A 23966-nucleotide genomic window follows, 5' to 3' on the forward strand; every position below is an offset into this window, starting at 1 on the left:
TGTCTATGGAATGTGAACATGATGTCAAGTGTGCATTGAATGATGCAGAGCTCCACAGGAGCTTACTACTTTTGCTAGCACCATTTGCACTTAATCGATCTGATTATCCAGAGCATCTCATCCATTTAAAATTTGCCTACACAAAAAAGAAAGTGAAAAAAATATATATATGAGGTAATTTCCAAACCGAAACACTCTGTTAAAAAAAAGCTAATATTGATAAGTGGTAACAATGTATTTACCTATCACATCATTTAGAAAACTCAAGCTCACAAATGCAAAGAAATAAATAGTGATGACTACACAATAACTAAACACTTGGGCCAACTCCTCAGCGAGTGTTGGTTGGCATAGGTATATTGATTATATCTATTTACATCAGCTGAGGTTCTGGCTTAAATGATTAGGGAAGTTAATTTGGAAGCCTTTGCTAATATGTACACTGGCTGATGGTTAAAAGATTAAGAAATGGTCAATATCCTAACCGATGATTACCTGTACCATCAAGAGAGTTTATATGATTTTTGAGCCATATACAATCAATTGTATAATGTCCTCGTGTTGTGTTTGCTCACTAATTCCTTTGAGCTTGATAGTATGACAGCATCTATTTAGTACTTTCTTTTAAATCTTATATTGCCTATTTCTATGTGATTTGTCTTTCAGTGTGATGATTTCCTTGTTGCTGATTGTGTATCCTGTTTGGGGAGTGTTGACTTTTTTTTTTAAGGGTCTGTATTATTCTCTGAAGACTAACACCAGGTTTGGTTATTCAACACTTTTTCACATTAGTGCATGTTTGCAAATACGTTGGGGTCATGATCACACAGCTCATAAACACACACATACAACTCTGGACATTAGGGGATTTCTACACATAAGCTCATTACACCCAAATGTGAATCACACTTCTGTGCAAGCCTATTTAAAAATGTGATTCATGTACAGAGATAGAGACAAGGGCAGGTAAAATATACCCCAAACCTCTTATTTCCATTCTGTACAATCCTGATCAATGCTGAGGACACTCAGGCAAGCATGGACCTTTGCAAACCAATGGCTCTTCTGTCTCAAAGCCACTTAGGTGCTTCTGAAAATCCCACTCTATTTGCATTTACTTTTTTTTTAAACCGTATTGCTTCTATAAAGTTGTGACTTCTGTGCACTGATATCCATGATGCAATAAACGTCTAGGAATCGTTCTCATAGCTCATCATAAAGCCTTCATTGCTATAATTGACACAAAACATAGCATATGTTAAAAAATTAGCAAGCTAGTGTTTCTTCTACCAGTGTAAGGAAATAGTGTCTCCTGAAAATACTGGCGCTCATTTTTGACAAGGTAACATTTTACATTGAAATGTGAAACCCTGGCACCTTGTGATCTGTACAGCTGAGCTGAGAGGGATTTTCTTTTTGTATGAACTATGTCAGACAAGTCTGTTTTTCTGTTTTCAGGTCAGCTAGTAATGACAAGTTATATCTTCTTTGGAAACAACTTAGGGCCTGATTTTATTCTTTAATTGTAAATCTTAAAAACATCCCAAATTAAGAACAATAATAAAAAAACTGCTCCATTTTCTTTAAATGAACAGATGAAGCCAAGGGGTATTTAAATTAAGTTATTTAAATTACATATGGATTTCTATAGTAGGCATCACCACTGAATCTGTCACACTGTTTCAGAGGTCATATTTCTCTACTGTTATTGTTTTGCATAGACCTAATCAGTTTAATGATAGTACTACACCCCCGCCCCCCACGGCTTTGCAGTACTGAAGCAAAAGGCCTGTGAGAAACAACCTATGGCACTGCTCCAAGTAGGGGGTACCGCAGAGCTACACCATCACATGGGAAACTTGGGGATAAATTTTGCCTCAGTGAGGTACAATCCCTCCACGCGCACTGCAATGAAAAGGGTGACTGTACAAGATGATGCAATATACTCTGCTCAGACTGCACTTTAGGCCAGTGTGGAAAGGGTAAGATAGGCCCTTGGGACAAGCCTGCAGAGGGTAGGGTCTTTGTTCCACCCCACTACATATCTGTGTAAGGGTCAGTCACTATTTGGCACTGAACGAGGACTGCAGATATGGACCTTCAGAAGGTGTTTTATTCATGGAGAAGTTAATAGTCAAAAAGTAGGGGTCATTGAGTTCTTTTTCATTGTTTTCATCACACATTTTTCTTGAAGACACATTATTATTATATATTGTGTATCCTGTATCCAAAATTCACTGGACAACCTGCAGAAAATTATGAAAATAAATAGAGATCTAAGGCCCCAGTCCTGTAACTGCCAGTGGTGTGGAGGGGTTCAGCACATGTAGGACTAGGGGCTAAGACCTTAACCCTGGAAAAGACACAGGTCCCTGGCATGAGTGGCAGATATCACCGGCTGGGGGAGGCTAAGACCACCCAAACAGCCCAGTGTGGTCGCACCCACGCTCCACCCCCAGACCTCTTCCATCTTCATGTTCTTTCCCATGCTTGGGTCTAGGGTGGCCTGCGGCTGGGACTTGGGGTGTCCAGGGCTGGTGTTCATACTGCCTGGTGCTCCAGGGCTGGGGGCACTGGGGCCATGCCACCTGCCCAGCACTCTGGGGCTGGGGGTGCTGGGGCCAGAGGCATTGGGGCCATGCCACCTGCCTGGTATTCTGGGGCTGAGGGCACTTGGGCAGCCTGGGGCTGGAGGGCCAGCAGTCATGGTGCGAGTACTCTGGGCTCCAGGGGGGTAGGGAGGGGCCTTGGGCACAAGGGGTGGGGCCAGGGGCTAGCCTCTCCCAACTGGCAGTTCATGTGTCCCTCGTGGTTCCTGGTACTTGCAAAAGGTTCCATTGAACTTAGTAGGACTCCAAGAGGGACAAAAGGGCGATGCAGTGAATACCACTGACTATTTGGGGCCTCAGCAGAAAACAGATGAAGGTAGGGAAGGATAAGATGCAACAGCAAGTAGTGTTGAACAGAGAAATCAGTATGCATCTTATTAATTACGTGATTTTATCCAGAGTTTATTTTCATCTGTATTTTTTCTTTCAGAAAAAAACTATATTTTCTATACCTTTCGAGGTAAAGGAGGAGGATTGGGGAATCATAGTAGAAATTCACTTAAGTTTGCTTTTCAGGGAATTCTGCAAGCATGCAGATCTTGCTATCAGCTATGAAAATGGTTGAAGTGCAATCTTCCATTCCTCATCCAACCAAAACTTCCACTGGTGTCATTGGAAATTTTGGGTGGGCGGGCAAGTAATATATAATCAGATGAGTGGTTTGATCCTTACACCTTACATATTTGATTGTGTATTTTTTCTTTATTCTACATATATTTTTACTGCCTAATGAAAAAATACAGCAATTATTTAGTGTCCAGAAATAATATCTGTACATTTCTATAAATGGTAAGTGAAGACTGGACAGACAAGTGGATAAAAGTGCCAAATTCATATTTCAAAGCTAGAATATTAACTTCTAATCCTTTTTAAAGTTGTATTTTTATTAAAATTTATATGGCCATTTCCCCAGCAGGGAGTCACAGGAAATAACTCCAGGAGGGAAAGGGGGGCAGGGGAGCTTGGCAGGCTGCAGGAAATAACCCGTGTTTGAGACCCCTGATTTAGACAATGGCACAGAGAGTACACTAATAAAGTCTGTGGATGATACCAAGCTGCAAGGGGTTGCAAGTGCTTTGGAGGATAGGATTAAAATTCAGTGATCTGGACAAACTGGAGAAATGGTCTGAAGTAAAAATAGGATGAAATTCATTAAGGACAAATGCAAAGTACTCCACTTAAGAAGGAACATAAGTTGCACACATACACAATGGGAAATGACTGCCTCCGAAGGAGTACTGCAGAAAGGGATCTGGGGGACATAGCAGATCGCAGCTAAATATGAGTCAACAGTGTAACACTGTTGCAAAAAAAGCAAACATAATTCTGGGATGTATTAGCAGGAGTGCTATAAGCAAGACATGAGGAGTAATTCTTCCACTCTACTCTGCACTGATTAGGCCTCAGCTAGAGTATTGTGTCCACTTCTGGGTGCCACATTTCAGATGTGGACAAATTGGAAAAAGTCCAGAGAAGAGCAACAAAAATGATTAAAGGTCTAGAAAACATGATCTATGTGGGAAGACTGAAAACATTGGGTTTGTTTAGTCTGGAGAAAAGAAGACTGAGAGGGGACATGGTAACAATTTTCAAGTACATAAAAGATCGTTACAAGGAGGAGGGAAAAAAATTGTTCTCCTTAATCTCTGTGGATAGGACGAGGAGCAAGGGGCTTAAATTACAGAAAGGGTGGTTTATGTTGGACATTGGGAAAAACTTTCTGTCATGGCAGTTAAGCACTGGAATAAATTGCCTAGGGAGGCCTGTGGAAACTCCATTATTGGAGATGTTAAAGAGCATGTTAGACAAATACCAGTCAGGGATGGTCTAGATCAGGGGTCAGCAACCTTTGGCATGTGGCCCACCAGGGTAATCCGCTGGCAGGCTGTGAGACATTTTGTTTACATTGATTGTCCACAGGCACGCCCCCCCCGCAGCTTCCCGTGGCCATGGTTCACCGTTCCCGGCCAACGTGAGCTACAGGAAGTGGCGGCCAGCACATCCCTGCTTCCTGCAGCTCCCATTGGCCGGGAACGGTAAACCGCGGCCACTGGGAGCTGCGGGGGGAGGCGGCGGGGGGGGGGAGAGGGGAGGCGCGGAAAATGCCTGTAGATGGTCAATGTAAACAAAATGTCTTGCAGCCCGCCAGTGGATTACCCTGATGGGCCGCTAGCTGAAGGTTGCCAACCCCTGGTCTAGATAATACTCAGTCCTGCCATGAATGCAGGGCACTGGACTAGATAACTTCTCTAGGTCCCTTCCAGGCCTATGAGTCTATGATTGTATTGTTACAGTCATGCAGGGTCAAACAGCAGCAGGCCATATGAACAATTTCAGCAGAAAGCTCATTCCCAAAGGATTTCCTTCAGAAAACTCAAGAGGTTTGACTAATTTGAGAACCTTAAATCTCATTCACCAAATAACATAAGACCAGCTGAAACTACCAAGACACATGCATATATTGGAGCTGGTCAAAATTTTCCAAATTTTTATTTTGTTACTTTTTTTAATCTACATTTAAAAATTTGACAAAAAAGGGATATTTAAATATTTGCATTATCCCCCCCTGCAAAGTTTTGACCATTAACTTTAAAAGATCAAAACTATAAAATTCTCCTAAACATTTAAATCATGAGCCACAGGTTGTGTGTGTGAAATTTGGAAGCATTCACCAACTCATGAAATGGTATTGATTTAGAAATATAATCACATATATTCGAATCAAAGAGTTTTAGGCCAGAAGGGACCATCAGATCATCTAATCTAAACTCCTATATATCACTGGCCACCAACTCCATCCAGCACCCACACAATGCACCCAACAACCAAAATTACACCAAAGCATTACAGCCTACAAGAGACTAGACTATTATGTGCCGCAGGAAGAGAATAGGAGGGACTGAGGTGCAGCAATCCCTGAGGCCCTCACAATGAGAGGGAAATGATTAAGTGAGATAAACCCAGCTAATTCTGGAAAGTGACCTACACCCACATGCTGCATAGGAAGGAACCCCAACCCCCAAGGTCACTGTCAATTGGACATGGGGAAAAATTCCTTCCCAACCCCATATATGGCAATCAGTTAGATCCTGAGCATGTGAGCAAGAACCTGCCAGCCAAGCACCTAAAAGAGAGAGAATGCTTAGTGCTACATCAGAGTTCTGGCCCATCCCACCCAATGTCCTATCTCCAGCTGTGGCTATTCCTGATAATTCAGTGTAAGGAGATAACAGAGACCAAACCAAACCCAGAGTTCATTTGGGTTGTGAGGAAGGAAATCCCTGATGGCCGGCTGAAACTGTGACCTTTAAGAACATAAGACATAAATCGGAAGTGAGCTCTAGGGTTGTTGACCCTTGCCCCCCCACCATCACAAACACCCCCATCATACATTCACACTCATAAAAATGTCCATCTCTCTCAAAGTTAATTTATTTTCTCCCACACCAACTATTTGGAGGCTGTGCCAGAACCTCACTCCTCTGATGGCTTGAAACCTTCTAATTTCCAGACTGAATTTGTTCAGAGCCAGTTTTTATCCATTTGTTCTTGTGTGAACTCTGTCCTTTAGCTTAAATAGCTCTTCACCATCCCTGGTATTTACCCCCCTAATGTATTTATGTATATCCCCTCTCAGCCATCTTTTTGCTAAATTAAACAAGCCAATCTCTTCCAATCTCCTTTCATAAAATAGGACCTCCATTCCCTGATCATCATAGTAGTGCTTCTCTGCACCTTTTCCAGTTTTAATTCATCTTTCTTCAACATGGAATCTTACCAATGCCTAGTACAATGGCATTCATACTTCACCACCTCTACTGGAAATGCCTTACCTGATACATTCTAGGATCATATTTGTCTTTTTCACAACTGCATAATATTGGTGGCTCCTAGTCATCATGTGAACAGTCCACACACCCAGGTCTCTCCTCTCTTCTGTTGCTTCCAACTGATAAGCTCCCAGCTTGTTGGAGAAATTGTTATTATTAGACCCTAAATGCATGACCTTGCACTTTGTACTATTCAATTTCATCCCATTTCTATTCCTCCAGACTTCAAGTTCATCCAGATCTTCCTGCATAATATTCCAATCCCCCTCCATGTGGATGATGCATTTCAACTTTGTATCATTAGCAAATGTCATTGGCACACTCCTACTTTTTGTGCCAAGGTCATTAATAAAAATATTACTAAGACTGTTCCCAAGACTGATCCACTAATAACCTTCCTCCAGTCCAATAATTCATCTTTCAGCAGAACCTGTTGCCTTCTCCCTTTTAGTCAGTTCTTTATCAGCCTTACATTTCTTGTACTGATCCCCATCTTCCCTAAGAATCCCATGCACTGCTACAGGCTAGGGACCGAATGGCTAGGCAGAAGTTCTGCAGAAAAGGATGTAGGGTTTACAGGGGACGAGAGGCTGGATATGAGTCAACAGTGTGCCCTTGTTGCCAAGAAGGCTAACGGTATTTTGGGCTGTATTAGTAGGAGCATTGCCAGCAGATTGAGCGACGTGATCATTCACCTCTATTTGACATGGTGAGGCCTCATCTGGAGTACTGTGTCCAGTTTTGGGCCCCACACTACAAGAAGGATGTGGAAAAACTGGAAAGAGTCCAGCGGAGGACAACAAAAATGATTAGGGGGCTGGAGCACATGACTTATGAGGAAAGGCTGAGGAAACTAGGATTACTTAGTCTGCAGAAGAGAAGAATGAGGGGGATTGATATCTGCTTTCAACTGCCTGAAAGGGGGTTCCAAAGAAGATGGATCTAGACTGTTCTCAGTGGTAGCAGATGACAGAACAAGGAGTAATGGTCTCAAGTTGCAGTGGGGGAGGTTTAGGTTGGACATTAGGAAAAACTTTTTCACTAGGAGGGTGGTGAAGCACTGGAATGGGTTACCTAGGGAGGTGGTGGAATCTCCTTCCTTTGAGGTTTTTAAGGTCAGGCTTGACAAAGCCCTGGCTGGGATGATTTAGCTGGGGACTTGTCCTGCTTTGAGCAGGGGGTTGGACTAGATGACTTCCTGAGGTCCCTTCCAACCCTGATATTCTATGATTCTAATTTAACTAATAAGTTTCCATGCAGTACTGTGTCAAATGCTTTGCTGAAGTCCAAGTAGATTAAATAACTGCACTTCCCTTATCTAAAAATATCAGTTATTTTCTCAAAGAAAAAAAATCAGGTTACTTTGGCACAGTCTAACCTTTGGTAAACCCTATTGCATTACACTCCCTTTACCAGTTACCTCATGAAATTAATTATTCTTTTCTTCACAATTTGTTCTAATACCACTGAAGTGAGACTAACAGGTCTATAATTACTCTGATCACTTCCCTCCCACCCCACACACTTTCTTAAAGATAGGTACAACGTTAACTATTCTCCAGTCATATGTAATTACTCTTGAACAGACAGAGTTATTAGAATTCCTTGCTACTGGACTAGCAATTTTATCTGCCAGTTCTTTCAGTAATCTGGGATGGAAATCTCCCTTCACTTCCCCAATTTGGGTACATTTAGCTCTTTACATTTGTCTTCCACCTCAAATGTGGCAATGTCCATATCCAATACTCATTTCTAACAAACAACCATACTGCCTTCATGCCCGCATTCCATATTATCATCCTTACTGAAAACTGATTAAAAGGATTCATTCTGTTTCTGGTCCATACCTATCTTATCTTTAATCTCCTTCTGCTCCTCACTGCATAGTGACCCAACTTCATCCTCCCTCTGTCTTTTTTTATTTATTTAACTAAAACCCATCACTATTTATTTAATTTGCTTGGCAAGATCTAATTCATCTTGACTTTTAGCAATTCTCACTTTATTCCTATGTTGTCTAACTTCCACGATGTTACTTTCTTTGTTAATCAATCCCTTTTTCCATTCCCTAAAGGGTCTCTGTTAACTCCTAATAACCTTTTGGAGGTAGTTATTCATCCAGTTGGGTCTGGGACCTTTCCTTATTTATTTTATTTCCTTGCTTGGGATGCAAATTTCAGATTGTTTTTGTATAGTTGATTTGAAGAAATTCCAAGCCTCCTCCATATTTAAGCTCTTGAGCTCTTCAATTCAGTTGACTTCAGTAACTAAATTCACTGAATTTCACAAAATCTGCCCTTAGGAAATCAAAAATCGTAGCTGATAACCTGGTATGGGTTATCCTTCCATTCCTAACTCAGAGTCAACTTTTTACTTGCTGCTCTAATCGTGGTTGTGGTATTCAAAATCTGGGCAAATCAAATGGGGACATCACACTATTAAATAATCCCATATTTGATTCTGAGCAAAAGACTATGAACATGAAAACATATCTAAAAGATATGGAGCACGGATTCCATGTTAGCTGTTAGGAAACTGTAGCAGGACGGCTTGCCCCTTAATGGGTGTAGGTCTGATGCTACCCAGTCCTGATTACAGAATGAAGGACACCTGGGTTAAATCAGTTAATTCCCTATAAAGGGCAGCAGGTGGCTGCAGTGAAGGGGGTGGCTCAGGAAGCTGTGGCAGAGCCTGCAGAGAGCTATGAAAGGCTCCTGCAGGGAAGACCCTAAGACCAGGGGAGTGGCCGAAGGCAGGGGGACCTGAGAGAGATCCTGTCCAAGCAGAGGAGAGAATGCAAAGGCCTCAGGCAGGAAGGCCTGGATGGAGGAAGAGAAACCTTGTGCTATGTGGTTTTAGAAATGGACTTTAGATATTTTGAGTTTTATCTGCAGTTTTATTTTACATTAATAAACCTAGTCCCCAGGAAGAGGTAATTTTGACCAAGAAAAAGCCTAAAGGGAAGTTTTATTTGAACAGTCCAGGAAGGGAAAGTGAGGCAGGCTGCCTATAGCTTATGGTGTGTATGGGAGGCTGCCGGCAGGTTTCAGAAATGATATTCAGTAGGATGAAGATTATGTCTAACAATCTGTTATATTTTCTCATTTTACTTCAGTTTAATTATGTTGTCTTCAGCTAGCATTTGTCTGAATTACCATGAAAAATCATGAAAAAAAGTTGGTTGGAAAATATTTTTTATTATAAAATGTACAGTATACTGACCTTAACATTATAAAATACAGTAACGTATCAGAGTCTTGTAAAGACCAATAATTTATAAAATGAGACAAATCATTGTTGTTCTTTCTAGTCTCATAGTCTGGTTTAAAAATATATATAAAATATATAATGATTGAATTCAACTGGAGCATCCTTACTGGCTGGAAAAGGTTCATTCATTACAGTAACTAATGTCTGAATGTCCTTGATTAAAAATAGATCACTCTTATTTGCTAAATTAATTTTTGATCTGGAAGAGCGAATAGAAGAATTAATAGAAAGGTTAGTAATCATATTCTATAAGGCTAGGTTATGAAATGCACTGCAGGGGATAAAAAAAACGGATGTCTGTCTTAAAAAATAATAAAGCACTTTTTTCACTGTAGCTCATTTATTACAGTTAATACTTCTTTGGTATTTTTAAAGTGCTTGTTAAGCCAAGGCATAGCTCTGGAATATCAACAGGTATGTGTACAGTACATTAGGTCTCAGGTGCTGTGGAATGCCATGAGAAATTACGTTACATCATGTAAACAATTGTGTTAGCCCCCGCATTTAAGTATTTTTGTTGCCTCTTTCTGCTGCAGGATCATGGTCATTACGAAAGCAGTGATGTACTGCTCATGAAAACGAGAATTAAAATCCCACTTTTGTGCCCTCAGTATCCCTGGCTTTGCTTACAAACAGTACTTTTCTTCTGCACTTGCTTGGCAGTGACTGGGCATTTGTGTCTAGTCAAAGGAGTTTGTTTGAATGTTAGAATATGTGAATATAAGTTGTTTTTGAATCACTGCCCAGTATATTTTTAGCAGTGCATTTGTAAAAGCCTGCATCCCTTTGTGTAGATTGCTGGATGATTAATGACCCCTGAGGGTGAAGGAATTTGTTTCCATACAGACGGGACTGGGCTCCTGTTGTCAGATGCGATTTGTCTGGGAGCTCCCATGTTATTTCTGCTTTAGGAATCCCAATGGCCATGCAGTTCAGCTTAACTGCATTGCCAGGCCTGGTGTAGATGACTGGTGCTGGCTCACTGGTGATCCGGGGTGGATAGGCTATCACTATGACTGGGACATTCATAACAGAGGTGCCATACTCTGTCACTGCTTTGCACAGGTAGGTGCCCCTGTCAAATACAGAGGCATCGCGCACAGTGAGCGAGCCGTTCTCAAGGAGGGAGAAGCGACCTATGGCTTGAGGGCCATCTAGTACCATCCCATTGGGCAGTGTCCAGGAAATGTGTGCCCGGGGGTTCGGCTGGGTGATGCAGTGGAGCTGCAAAGTCTCTCCATTGATAATGCTCACCAAGTTCTTGTACTGGTTGCTGATTTCTGGCTTGAGACCCACCTTCAGGAAGATCACCCTCTCTGCATAGCCACCTGGGTTCCTGGCCGTGCAGCGATAAGTCCCAGCATCCACTGCGGAGAGGCCACTGATGTGCAATTTCCCATCCCTCTTGTGGTAGAATCTCTGCAAGTGGCTGCCGCTCTGCAGCTCAGTGCCATTGGGAAGGATCCAAGATGTGCTGGGTTCAGGGTTCCCGTGCACTGAGCAGTTCAGATTGATACTGTGACCAGCTGTGGCAGTGATCCTTTCACTGACTGGGTCCCTGAAGGTGGGTTTCTCCAAATGATCTGTGACCAGGAGCTGCACAATCAGCCTAGCCTCTCCCCCTTCGTTCCTCCCGATGCACACTAGCTGCACTGAGTCTGTTTGCCTCACCCCCCTGATGTCCAGGGTGCCATTGCGGTGCACAGTAATTCTGTTCCCATAGTAGGGAGAAGGCAGGATCACTCCTTCTGGGAAAGCCCATAGGATCCGCGGAGTAGGTATGCCTTCAGCTTTACAGTCAATAAGTTTCCGGCTCTCCCTCATGGCTGTTTCTCTCACAGATGTGATCGGGTTGGGGTGCCCATTGATTCTGGGAGACTGAACATTGACTTGAATCCAGACTATTTTCCTGTCTTCCCCAGCACTGTTCCGCACCACACAAGTATAATTGCCGCTGTCAGATCTCTGGGCCTTTTGGATGAGGAGGGTGCCATCCCCATACACTTGATATTTGTCAGACAGGAGAGGAATGGGCCTGTTGGTTGGAGAGAGCCATATCACCCTAGGGGTGGGCTCGCCTTTGGCTTCGCAAGCCACAGTGACCACGTCTCCATAGGGTACATTAATAACAGAGTAGGTTTTGTTTCTGATGGTTGCAGGCTCAGCCACCACTTTGACTCGTATTCTCATCTCATCCTTCCCAATTTGGTTCTCAGCATAACAGGTGTAGTCCCCTTCCTCTCTCAGCCCCACATCATTGAAGTACAGTGTCCCATTGTTAAAGACCACGTATCTCTTTGCTCGGTTTCCACTGTCGTCTGACTGCATGAAAGTGTTTATCATGCTGCCATCCGGGAGGCCCCAGGAGATCTCGGGGTTTGGCAGACCGGTGGCTACACAGTCAACTTTCAAGTCCCCGCCATACATAACCTTGTGGTTGTTCTCATTCTTGTGTTCTATTTTGGCAGGTCTCATCATCACGTTCACTTTGAGAACTACATAGTCCTCTCCGATCTTATTGCGGGCCATACACAGATAGTCTCCTGCATCCTTATCTGTGACTGCATGGACAACCAAAGTCCCGTTGCCAAACACCTTGATTCTAGTCTCCAAGCTAATTTGGGGAAAGAAAAGAGAATGCGATATGAGCTGCAAAATCAGTTTTCATTATTTTATTATTTACTGTAACTCATGGAAAAACCCATTAAAAATAGCAGTGTTGCTACAGCTAGGTAACTAGAATGTACTAGAAATTTTAACAGTTTTTTTCACCAGAAAGAAAATACAAAAATTATTCTGTTCAGTTGCAACTAAACAGTTGTTCTCTGAACTTAAATTGACCCATCTGCTGAGTTAAGGATTTTTGATTCATTCTATTACTCTTTTAATGTGGAGTGCATCTACCATACTCTGTAATATTCAGACATGGTAACACTGAACATTAATTTATATATACATGCATCTACATACCATAACTATGGGGAGAATGGAATGCTATACTCAAGTCAATTATGAACCAAAATGTGTTACTTCCTACAGATTCCCATACAACCTTTTTAAACTTTCAGAATAATTTTGAGTAAATTTTTAACAGAGTTATATATTTGTACACAAAATTAAATCACCTTATAATGGATCTCATGATGGCTAAAGGGAGGAGGGAATTATTGTTACACAAATTATACAAAATGCCATTTTGTTGCTATAGCTAAAAGGTATAAAAATGTACTGTGGATAATACTCACAGCCTGCCCAAATATTAAATAAGTCAACATGAAATAAACCATGATGAACTTGTTCATTAATCAGGAATGCTGTTGGCAAATAATCTGGCATTATCAGGCAGCAAGCATGTTGTTAATTGCAAAATATCTCTTGTCACTCTGTCTATGGACCTCAGTGAATGATTGAGTGGCATTTTACATATCTGTGTGGAAAATTTATGTTTTGGGGAAAACATATCAGTGGTATTGATTGCAAATTGTGAGACTGATTATTACAATGGTAGTGTGATTTGATTTCAAGAGCATTAGAGATCCATTTCTCTCATAAGAACCTACGTAGAGTTGTATTTGCACAGATCTATTTACAAGCCATTATTAATACTGGAATGACTGTACTTATTTAAATAAATAATTGTAGGGGGTTTCATTTCTTCAGCACTGAAATTATGCTAAGGTCATTTCTGGCCAATGGGTCAAATAGACAAAATTTAATGGCTCACACTAGAATGGGGCTCATCTGATTGGGGGTGGGGAGGGGGAAGGAGCAGAGCAGAACAGAAAATGAAGTAAATGAAGTCAGCGTATACACCTCCCACCATGTAATGTTCAGAGATCCAGAGTAGCCAATTGGTTGGGATACTCATTTCGGATGTAAAGGACCCAGGATGAAATCTCTGTTCTCCCTGATTCACATCAGGGGCTTGAAGATGGGTCTGCCATGTGAGTGTCCTGCATAGAACCATTCTCTCTCTCTCTGGTTCAATGAATAGTTATTTATTCATACAAAGTGGAAAGGCGAGTAAGAGACTGACTTTACTGGCTGGTGGTTAGGACACTTGCCTGAGATGTTCCTGCACTGCATGATTTGGAGAAGGGACTCAAACTGGAATCTTCCCCCCTCCCAGTGAGTGCTCCAAACACTGGGTACTGGCTAACCTGGGGTGGGTTTCTCTCCTATTTTTTTTGCAAAAAAATTCAAAAGGTCGCATTTTTGTTCCATAGCAAAATGAAAATAACTTCCAAAACTCCAAAATTTTAAATGACATACTTGTTTTCCAGCTAGACCTAGGTATTTGTGCAAGCGTAAGAATTAGTGTAATGGATATATATGAACTGATTTACAGAAGTTCTGAGCATCCACGGCTCCTTTAGAGCTTGACCGAAGTTATGGGTGCTCAGCTAGCCCATACATTTTCATGTGTACCAAACTAGACATTTTCAGTGATTTTTAACCCTATCATTACACCATATATTTTCAACACCAGGAAAAATTACTAGTTTTGTAAAGATGTACCTAGTTTTAACCTCCGATTTATTTTTTCCTGAACCTGGAATATATTTTAAATAATATTACATTATAATATTTGGGAAAGATCTATATTTTTCATAAGGGAGTTAACAATGCTCCATTTAGTCTGTCGTAATCTTGTACAACAGTGACACAATGGATCCCCCCACAAAGAACCATTTCATAACAGTCCCCCCCCGAAACAATCAGTCTCTCATTTCCCAAGAGGAAGGACTTTTCTTTGACAGACAGGTGTCTATTCAGTACTAGGCAAATTCCAGGTATGCAATTAGACGGCACTGAAATGCTGTATGACCCCAAAGAAAGCTATATCACAAATTCACAGTCCATTTTGCTCAATTTCACAGTCAAAGGATTTTAAAAATCGTAAATTTCATGATATGAGCTATTTAAATCTGAAATTTCATGGTGTTGTAATTGTAGGGGTCCTGACCCAAATGGGAGTTGTGTGGGGGTTGCAAGGTTATTGTAGGGGGGTTGCAGTACTATGACCCTTACTTCTGCGCTGCTGCTGGCAGTGGCGCTGTCGTCAGAGCTGGGTAGCCGGAGAGCGAGGAGCCCAGCTCTGAAGGCAGAGCCGTTGCCAGGAGTTGCCACCCTTACCTCAGTGCTGCTGCCTTCATAGTTGGGCCCTTGGATAGCAGCCACCATTCTCCAGCTGCCCAGCTCTGAAGGCAGCAGCGCAGAAGTAAGGGTGGCATGGTGTGGTATGGCCACTCTTACTTCTGCCCTGCTGCTGGCAGGGCGCTGCCTTCAGAGCTGGGCACCTGGCCAGCAGCCATCGCTCTCCGGCCACCCAGCTCTGAAGACATAAGTAAGGGTGGCAATACTGTAACTCCCCTGAAATAACCTTGCGACCCCCTGCAACTCCCTTTTGGGTCAGGACCCCCACTTTGAGGAATGCTGGTCTTCCCAGTGAAATATGTGTAGTATAAGGTAAAAGCACACAAAAGACCAAATTTCACAGCTGGGAGACCAGATTTCATGGTCCATGATGTGTTTTGCATGGCCACGAATTTGATAGGGCCCTAAAATCATAAATCTTTTACTGCCTGGCTCTTTACTACCCTGGCAGTGTGACTGTAATAGATTTAAATTGGATTTTTTCCCATTTTATTAGTGTCATTATTTTAAAATAGCTTTTGCTTTAGACTCTTCTATCAAATCAAGTCAATAACAACACTTCTCTTTATTTCAGTGGGCTTTGCATCAGCCTCATTAGAAAAATAATGTATGCAGGCCACAACAAATAGCAATCTACCTGTGCAGAGAATCAATCATCCTTTTAGAAGGCAGCCTCCATAATATCCAGGGCCAGGGATCCCCAGAAGCAGTGCAGTCCAGATGCAGGGTGCTGCCGTAGGTTACATCTGTTCTCTGCGGAGAGCTCCAAGTGATCTTGGCATTTGATGACTGCTTCTTCACATACAGCTGAACCGTTCTCCTGGCTGCCCCCACCATGTTAGCAGCGATGCACTCATAGCTCCCACCGTCCTTGGGGGAGACATTGCGTATGTAAAGGGTTCCATTGGGGAAGACAAATAAATTCCCATTGACAAACTGGGAGGGTCGGATCTGGGTGCCATCAAAGAGCACCCAGCGGATGCTAGGGAGGGGTGCTGCTTTGGCAGTGCAGTGAATGTGAATGTTGTGACCAAAGGACAAGGAAATATTCTCCTGTTTTTCCTGCTGGATGATTGGGGGTAATGCCGCAATGTGAAGCCTCACGGCTATGCTGTCCGCTCCTGCAGTGTTGCTAGCTATGCACTTGTACACTCCTCGGTCTGAAAACGTCACCTCCTTGATAGACAAAGTTCTATTTTCATGGAACATTATCCTGCTCTCAGAGCTGGTTACTGTCTGCAGTATCTTCCTGTCAGGTAAAATCCATGAAATATGTGGGCTTGGGATCCCTTTGGCCTGGCATTCCATTGCCACCGTGTCTCCAAAATAAACAGTGGCATCTCGGTAGCGGGAAACTAACATTTTGGGCTGCTGGGCTGTCACTGTCAACAGGACAATCATTTTATCGACACCATACAGGTTCTGAGCAGTGCACAAGTACTGCCCACGATCCTGGAGTTGAACATTTCGGATAATGAATGTGCCATTTTTCAAGACTTCAAACCGTTGTATCCTTGTGTTTGCTGTCATCAGAGATCCTGGGAGGATAGACAAAAGAAAGAAAATTGGAGAGTTTGTTCTTAAGACAGACAACATTGCACTGAAAGACATTTATGGAAACTTCTCTACTTATTGCATATTAACAATAATGAAGTAGAATCTAGGAGTGAAGATGAATGGGGAGAACAGACTCCTCAGTTAAGAATGATCTACATGGGCAAGATCTGATATATGCCTTCTGATATACTCCTGTGGCTGGAGTTTTTGTTGTCAAAACTAATCATCCAAAAAGTTCAAGACTTAAAAACAGTGGGAAAATGTTCTCAGAGTACAATACACTCTTAATGCTTTGGGGTGTCAATTAACCTCTCACATGATTTCCAGGAACATTTTACTGATATACCTAGACATATAACAAAGAACTCTGAAACACTCTCCTAACTAATCAGTGCCCCTAGGCTCCTCTAGCATAAATTCCAGCCTAGGAGAACATGCACACTTGGATGCCAGGATCTCTTAAAGACATTTCCCTCCTCCCCCTGCATTTTACATTTTTTAGTGGGGGTAACTTTGGATGGTAAAAAATATAGTGCATTGATAGCCTGATCCAAAGGGCAATGAAGCACTGATTTTGGATCAGGTCCTTAGAGTACCTTTTAGCAAAAGACCTAAAGGTCATTTTTATTTGAGAGTAGCAGACAGTGGAGGTTTTTCTCATATCCACATGCAGAAATGGGTAGCCTTAAAAAAGACTAAAATATTATAGGGGTCCAAACTATTAACATGGATAAAAGTGTTATATTGTGTTTTGAATCATTACTGTACAGTACTATTGTATTTTTTTAAATATGGAAGTTACTGTATGTGTCCCCTTTTACAGCTATATGGGAGATCGAATGTTTAACTAACTTACCTGTAGAGACTTTTGTCCAAGTAACAAAGGGCTTGGGTTCTCCTCCTGCATCACATGGGATAACAACATCTGTTTCAGCAAGGATGGATAAGCTCTGAGGACCTTTTGTGGTAATTTTAGGTCTTTCACCATGTGCCCTGAAGTTAGTTGAAGGTTGAATAACACTAGAATTATTTGGCATAATTCCTCCCAGTTTAGGCACAGATGGGACTTTTTGATTATTATAAAGGACACTTCTGAAGGACTGAATGTCAGAGGATATTTGAGGTCTAATGCTTTGAGAGGTGAATGATGGAAGAGTGCTCTTCAAAGCAGTTGTGGCTGGTGGTGTGGTACTTGAGGTGTGGAACAATGGAGCTACGGGAACAGCTGTGGCCTTTCGAACAGTGCCTCGTATTGTAATCCCAGCAGATGAGACTTGGATGGCTTTCTTCTCATTTGTATTTACTGGGGCAAGTGGACTAGGCACCACTGGTTTAGGATTCACTCCTAAGTGTGAAAATGTTCTGGTTCTATTAAAGACAAAGGAGATTCCAGGGTTGGGGTAATATGGGATTCCTTGACTCGGTAGTCTCCCAGCTGTGCCTCTGTTATCAGGAATATAGTTATTGCCAAAAACTCTTGAGTGAACATTGTATCTGTTTTGTCCCTGATTGCCAAATTTACCTGGAGCAAGTGGGATAGGTCTGTATAATGGAGTGGCTGTCGTCGTAGTGGTTGGCTCTGTTTGAGGAGCATAGGTTTTTCTGTCCTGTGTTGTGTGTGCGGCATATGCTGTTATCTCTGGTTTGTTGGTATAATGGAGGGGCTGGTGAGTTATAAAATGATGAAATGAGCCTTGTATCATGAGATATGGTGGCCTCTTTGTCCCCCTCACTGGAATATGCTTTGGAGGTGCTACAGCCGGTTGCTGGTTAAAGATTGGTACCATTCCCGCTGACTGATGGGGAAAGTTTGGATTTAACAATAAACTACTGTTAGACCTAATGAGACCAACTGTCTCTTTAAATTGCTCTTGTTTGTGTTGTGCTTTAATCCTGTTTTGGTTTGAATGAGATGTGGAAAATACATCTTTGTTTTGTCTTGTGCTGTATGTGATTGTTGTAGCATCAATTTCAAATCCTTTGGTCTCTGAAAATCTTACTTGATTGAATGTGGTATTTTGCTTGGTAGAAGAATGAATAGACAAATGTAAAGTGCTTGAAACTGATGGGGGAGGAGTGCCAGGTTTTGTAAATGGAACAAAGTCAACGGTTGCAACTGGAGATTCAGGGTTTTCAGTTGTGTATATAGCAATTTGATCATGATCAAATGCATGAGGTTTGGTTTCCTTCTTGTCCCAGGAAGATGATACTGTTTTTGTCCAAATTTGTACAGGAACAATAATTGGTTTCTTGTTTTCTGTAGGTGTGAAAGGTTGAGATCTTGTTGTGCTGAAGGGAAAGGATACAGTCATAATTTCTCTTTGCTGAGGTGGTGTGGTTACTGTAGTTGTTTTTAAAGATTTTGAAGGCTTCTGAAGTTCATCTGAAATTGACAGGTCCTTGAAACTTTCCACTGTGCCAACAGGAGCACTCGAGTGCAGCACAGTGGGAGGTATTGGCTGAGATACTCTTGGGCTGATTCCATTCTCTCCAACTTTTGATCCAAGAGGAGTGGAATCTTCTCGAAATTCCGGAGTCACTGAATAACCAGGGCTAAGCAGGCTATTAATGTACTCAGTGGAGACTGAATCGCTTGTTTTTTGTGCCTTACCACCTGTAACTTCATAACTTGTTTTAATGACATTTTCTTCAGACACATTAACTAGTGTATGGTACGTTGCGGTTGTCTTCTGATCTGGTCCTTTGGACAAATGTAACTCTGTAACAGAGGCTGTGTTAAGTCCACCATATGACGATGCAGTTGTGATAGCTGTAGTCACAGGAAGTACCTGGGTTTCACCAGCATTAGAAAGTGTTGAATGTTTTGTTTCAGGTAGAGAAGCAGTAGGCACATGTGAAAAAGCTCCCTCTGTGTCTCTGACTTTGGTCAACCTCTCTAACACATTTGCCTCTGTAATCAATGAAACAATCATCTCTAAATTATTATGTTTCTTAATTTGTATTTTAGCATCAGTTTTATGATCACCCTTAACAACAGTTCCAGGAGAACTTCTAGTAGCATCTTCTATTTTAGGTGATTTTTGAGTAACAGGCATCTCCTCTGTGGTAAAAGCAGGAGGAGGAATAGGTTTTGGTCTTTGTCGAAATCTGTTTGGTCTTAATCTCCTTCTCCCATAGGGTCGTCTTCTGGGATGCTGGGTAAGCAGTGTGTTAGAGATAGTAGTCTTTCTAGAGGGAGTTGTAATCTCGGCCATAGTGGTCAGGTTGCCAAATAAAACAGCAGTTGTTACTGACTCTGTTTTTTTAAGAGGAGCAATGGTACTTGCCAGAGTGAATGTGGAGTCTGATTTTGGAACAGGCATGTCTTCATGTGCAGCTCCTTCAAAGCTCCCATAACTGCTACTAGACACTCTTACCTGAGTCTCTATATCCTTGTTGGTCTGTGGTTCCTCATTAACTAATGTGAAAACTTGAAAAATTGTGCTTAAGTCAATGTCCGTAATTTTAGTCTTATCTGTAGGTACCTCCCTGTGCTGATGCTTTATGACATTACTCTCTCTAGTAACAAACTCCTTAAATGGAGAAGCAGAAGATGAAATAGTAGTAGTGGCTATTAAATCTAAATAGCTGATCTTATCACCCTGAGAAGCTGTGGAATTTATGGACCCTGCATCCACTTCATTGTGCTGTGACTCTGTCTCCAAGGTGGTAGGGAGATTTACAGCAGTCTGAGGTTCTGCAAGGACAGTGGCATCCACTGGTAGCTCAGCAGAAGTGGAAGATTCCTCTGTGATATACAGCGTTGTTGTAGCTGCATTTTCCACTGTGTGCAAACTGCTTTGAATATTGGGCAAGGTAGTTGTTTGTTCATCTAGAGGCTCTTCAGTGACAGCGTTAATGCTTTCTTCTGCTACTGGTGAATAATCAGTCTTTACATCAACATGCTGCTGATCATATGAGTGATGTGAGTATATAGTTGGAGAGATTGGAGTAAAGTATGTAGACCACACAAAAGATGGTTCTACAGTGTATATACTTTCAGGTGTTCCTAAAGACTGGAGTTCTATGGAGGGCTTAGTTTCTGTGCTCATTAATGTCGGTTGAGCAGAAGTTGTTTGATCTGGGCTATAATCTTGTGCTAGAATGGTGGGGGAAATAGTGACTGAGAAGATCTTGTCCTCACCCAAGTGTGATACATCTGAAGAAGACTCTTCCCCATTGGCTGCAGTCTCTAGAGAAGGCTTCTGGGGAGGACTGGCCATAGGAGAAGGAGCTGTACTGGCTTTCTGAACGAATGATGGCAATGTAGTCATTAAAGAAGGGCCGGCTGCTGCGGTCGTTTTAAGAATATTTTTCCCACGGACCTTTGCCAAAATGTCAGCCCAGTGTTGTGGATTAATCTGTTTGTTTGACATATTTATTCTTCTTCGAGATTCAAATACCCTACGGCCTTCTGCAACATTGCTGTCTTGGGTTCTATCTGTACCTTTCCATAACTTCATTTTTCTCCTGCCTTTCTTGTTTTTTTTAACCTGAACCTCAGGCATGAGGTCATTTTTTTGTTTAATGGATGCTTCACGGTCCTTCAGATGGTTCTTTTTGTGCTGGGACTCAGCTGTGACTTCCACTCCTGATCCCCCTTCATCTTCTATCACCCCCCCTCTTCTTTTTCCAGAGGTTTTCAAACCTGGACGCTTCCTCGTTTTTATCCTTTTAGATGATCTGTCAGATACCATCTTATTTACTGATATCCTAACAGCAAACTGGTCTGATCCCTGCTGATTGACAGCCACACACCTGTAATACCCGCTGTCACTGACACGACTCTTTGGAATTAACAACGTGCCATTGTGTGACACGTACCCTTTGGATGAGTTTGACAAATCATTAAGCACATGGCTGCTTGGAAGGATCCAACTCAGCTGTGCATCTGGTATGGCCATTGCACTGCAGGGCAAAACTATTGGGTCCCCTACATTTTTTTCAACCCTCATTACATCAGAGTCAGTGGGCTGAATGACTGGAGGCTGCACTAAAACTCTGTAGGTCATTCTGTCTGCATCATCTCTCACCTGGGCAACACAGTGGTACAAACCAGAATCCGTGTAATCCACTTTTTTTATCATTAGCTGGCCACTGCTGAGGATGGAAAACCTACTGTCTTTCTGATTAAATGGAGCTGTCAACTTACTCCCATCTGGCAACACCCACTGGATGACAGGACTCTCTGATGCTCTCACATTGCATCTCAGCTGACAGTCTGAGCCTTCAACAACACTCTGGGCTGTCTTTGAATTCTGAGGTTGCTCTATCATCACCCAGCTTCGTCTGTGCTGCCTTATGTCTTTCATCTGAATTGTTTGAGAAAACTTGGTAAAAAAAGACAGCACCACTTTTTTCCCTGTGCTCTGGTGTCTGTTTAGTTGGATGTTTATCAGCGGTTGCATAACCCAGGCAGGTTCTGCAATTATTTGAGCTTTCACACCCGTGTAATAAAGGGCATCATCATCTGAATCTTGCCGGTACTCATAACTTATTTTAGACTCTTTGCTGAGCATGAGTTCCCTTTGTAATTTAACAGGCACTTCACTGTAATAAGCTATAAGTTTCCATAATTTTTCATAGTTTTCTCGTTTCATTGGACATTCAAAATCAAGTGAAACTGTAGCATTGATATCAATTTCCTGAGGATCGATTTGGTTCCACTGAATTTTGGCAGAGTCTGTTGGCATCTTGATTTCACAGTTTAGGTTCACTACGTTCCCATGCTCATCTGTCATATTGAGAGTAATGTTCCATGGAGATAGATGAAATGCCTCTTCAGGAAGTTCATAACTGGCTCTATCTTCCACCTCATCAATGCTGCTGTTCTGTTTCAGTTGGGATTGTATAATAGGTTTCTTACAGGAAAGATCTTTCAAATTTTGAATATCTTGTTTCTGCAGTTGTTTGGGGCTGGTGCACTTAGGGCAGAGCTGACCTCCTTCATAAGCTTTATCCTTCTTGCACTTTAATATACCTGGAAGGAAAAAAAAAAAGATACATTCTAGAGACCAACACAGAATTCTGACATAGAATTCTAGCATTTTTAGAGAGCTAAATGAATGTTGTAAGAACACACATATCTTCAGCCAAATTTTCAGAAGTGGCCACTGATTTTGGGTGCCTCAGTTTCTAGATTTTTGACTTGATGCAATAAAGGGCCTGATTTTCAAAGTTGCTGTGCAACCATGGCTCTCATTGACTTTAATGGGAAGTTTGAATGCTCCAAGCCTCTGAAAAATCAGACCCCTCTCTCTCAAGTTGGGCACCCAGTTATTGAGGAATCTAAGGCCACTTTTTTAAATGTTACCTATATAGTACAAGTCAATTTTTCATGTCTGTGTTTGTGCTGTGCCCACAACATGAGCATGCAGACCTTTTCACACAAGCAAATGGACATTTGCTTAAGCAGTGCAGATAAGCTGTGCCTAAGTACTTATTTACTTAAGTCTATGGAACAACAATTCGAAAAAGAAGATTTTGTAAAGTTTGGAGTTTCATGTCTCCAGTATTATGTAAACATTCATTACAGCATGGTAACTATGAAATTAGATTCTTTTATCTTGTAACTTGATGACAAAAATGGGAGCATACAAATGGATATGGTGAACATCTGTAGCAAGCTTACACAAAGCTTTCAACATTATCATTGTGATTTATGTGACTGTTACAAACAGTCAAGGCCAAATTGTGGAAAATATCCAACATAGTTGAATGGTTACTTGGTTATTACGTGTTTACAGCAACTTTATTAGGTTTACAAGTGGAATACTTAAAACAAGTTCAAAATGCTTTTTGCAAGTCATGCAAAGGTCTTCAGTCACAAACTTTAAAAAAAATATATTTGTAGAGTTTACTTGAGGAATGTAGCACACATTCTTCATTCATCAAATGTTCCAGCAGATTATTTATAATTAGGCTGAAATGGAATTGTCAGGGATGCAGAGTAAAATGCTATACATAATTATTGAGGGGAAGCAACACTTTTTCAATTTATGCATTTCCCCACACTGTGAGGGCTTGGGGTTTTTGTTCTACATAAACATTTTATGCTTATTCCTCAATAATAATACTGGATTTATGCAAACCTTTTTACTCTGTCTGCCATAATCCCTTTGCTCTGACTGATTCATGTACATTCAAGCTATTTGCCAGCAGCAAAAATGGCTTTATCAGCTTTTCCCTTCCTTCAGCAAAAGCTAACAATCTTCACAATTTACATGAAGAAAAAGGAAAAAAAATACCAAACAGAAAAGAAAATGGGGCTGTTGAAGTTATGAAAGGGAAATCCTATTGCCTGCCAGGATCCTTTCCTCCATACAGGCTAGCAAGACCCTTGTCCTCTGCTATATACTTGTATTCACATTATTTTGGTTAGTAGAATCCCAGCTGCCTCCTCCAAATTCCATTTGGAAACTCAATGTAAACAAAATATATTGCAATTATTCTGGGTACAAGAGTCATGCTGACTTCCAGTGAGGGAGCAGGGGTGGGTGAATGAAACAGGGGTGAAATGAGGAAGGAAAAGAAAGGATGACAA

General features: G+C 41.7%; 1 protein-coding gene across 1 annotated transcript in view; it reads right to left on the bottom strand.

Moving 5' to 3' along the window:
- Nucleotides 1-9666: 9666 nt before the first annotated feature.
- MXRA5 (matrix remodeling associated 5) overlaps nt 9667-23966 on the bottom strand; it is a 36197-nt gene continuing 21897 nt past the window's right edge. Inside the window, exons 5-7 of the mRNA XM_084632354.1 lie at nt 17280-22403; nt 15504-16404; nt 9667-12323 (exon numbers count right to left, since the gene is read on the bottom strand). Of these exons, the coding sequence (XP_084488480.1) occupies nt 10415-12323; nt 15504-16404; nt 17280-22403 (7934 nt within the window). The 3' untranslated portion in view covers nt 9667-10414. The remainder of the gene's footprint in view (nt 12324-15503; nt 16405-17279; nt 22404-23966) is intronic.

Source organism: Lepidochelys olivacea (genome assembly GCF_965140295.1).
Source record: "Lepidochelys olivacea isolate rLepOli2 genome assembly, chromosome: 1".
Taxonomy (NCBI): Eukaryota; Metazoa; Chordata; order Testudines; family Cheloniidae; genus Lepidochelys; species Lepidochelys olivacea.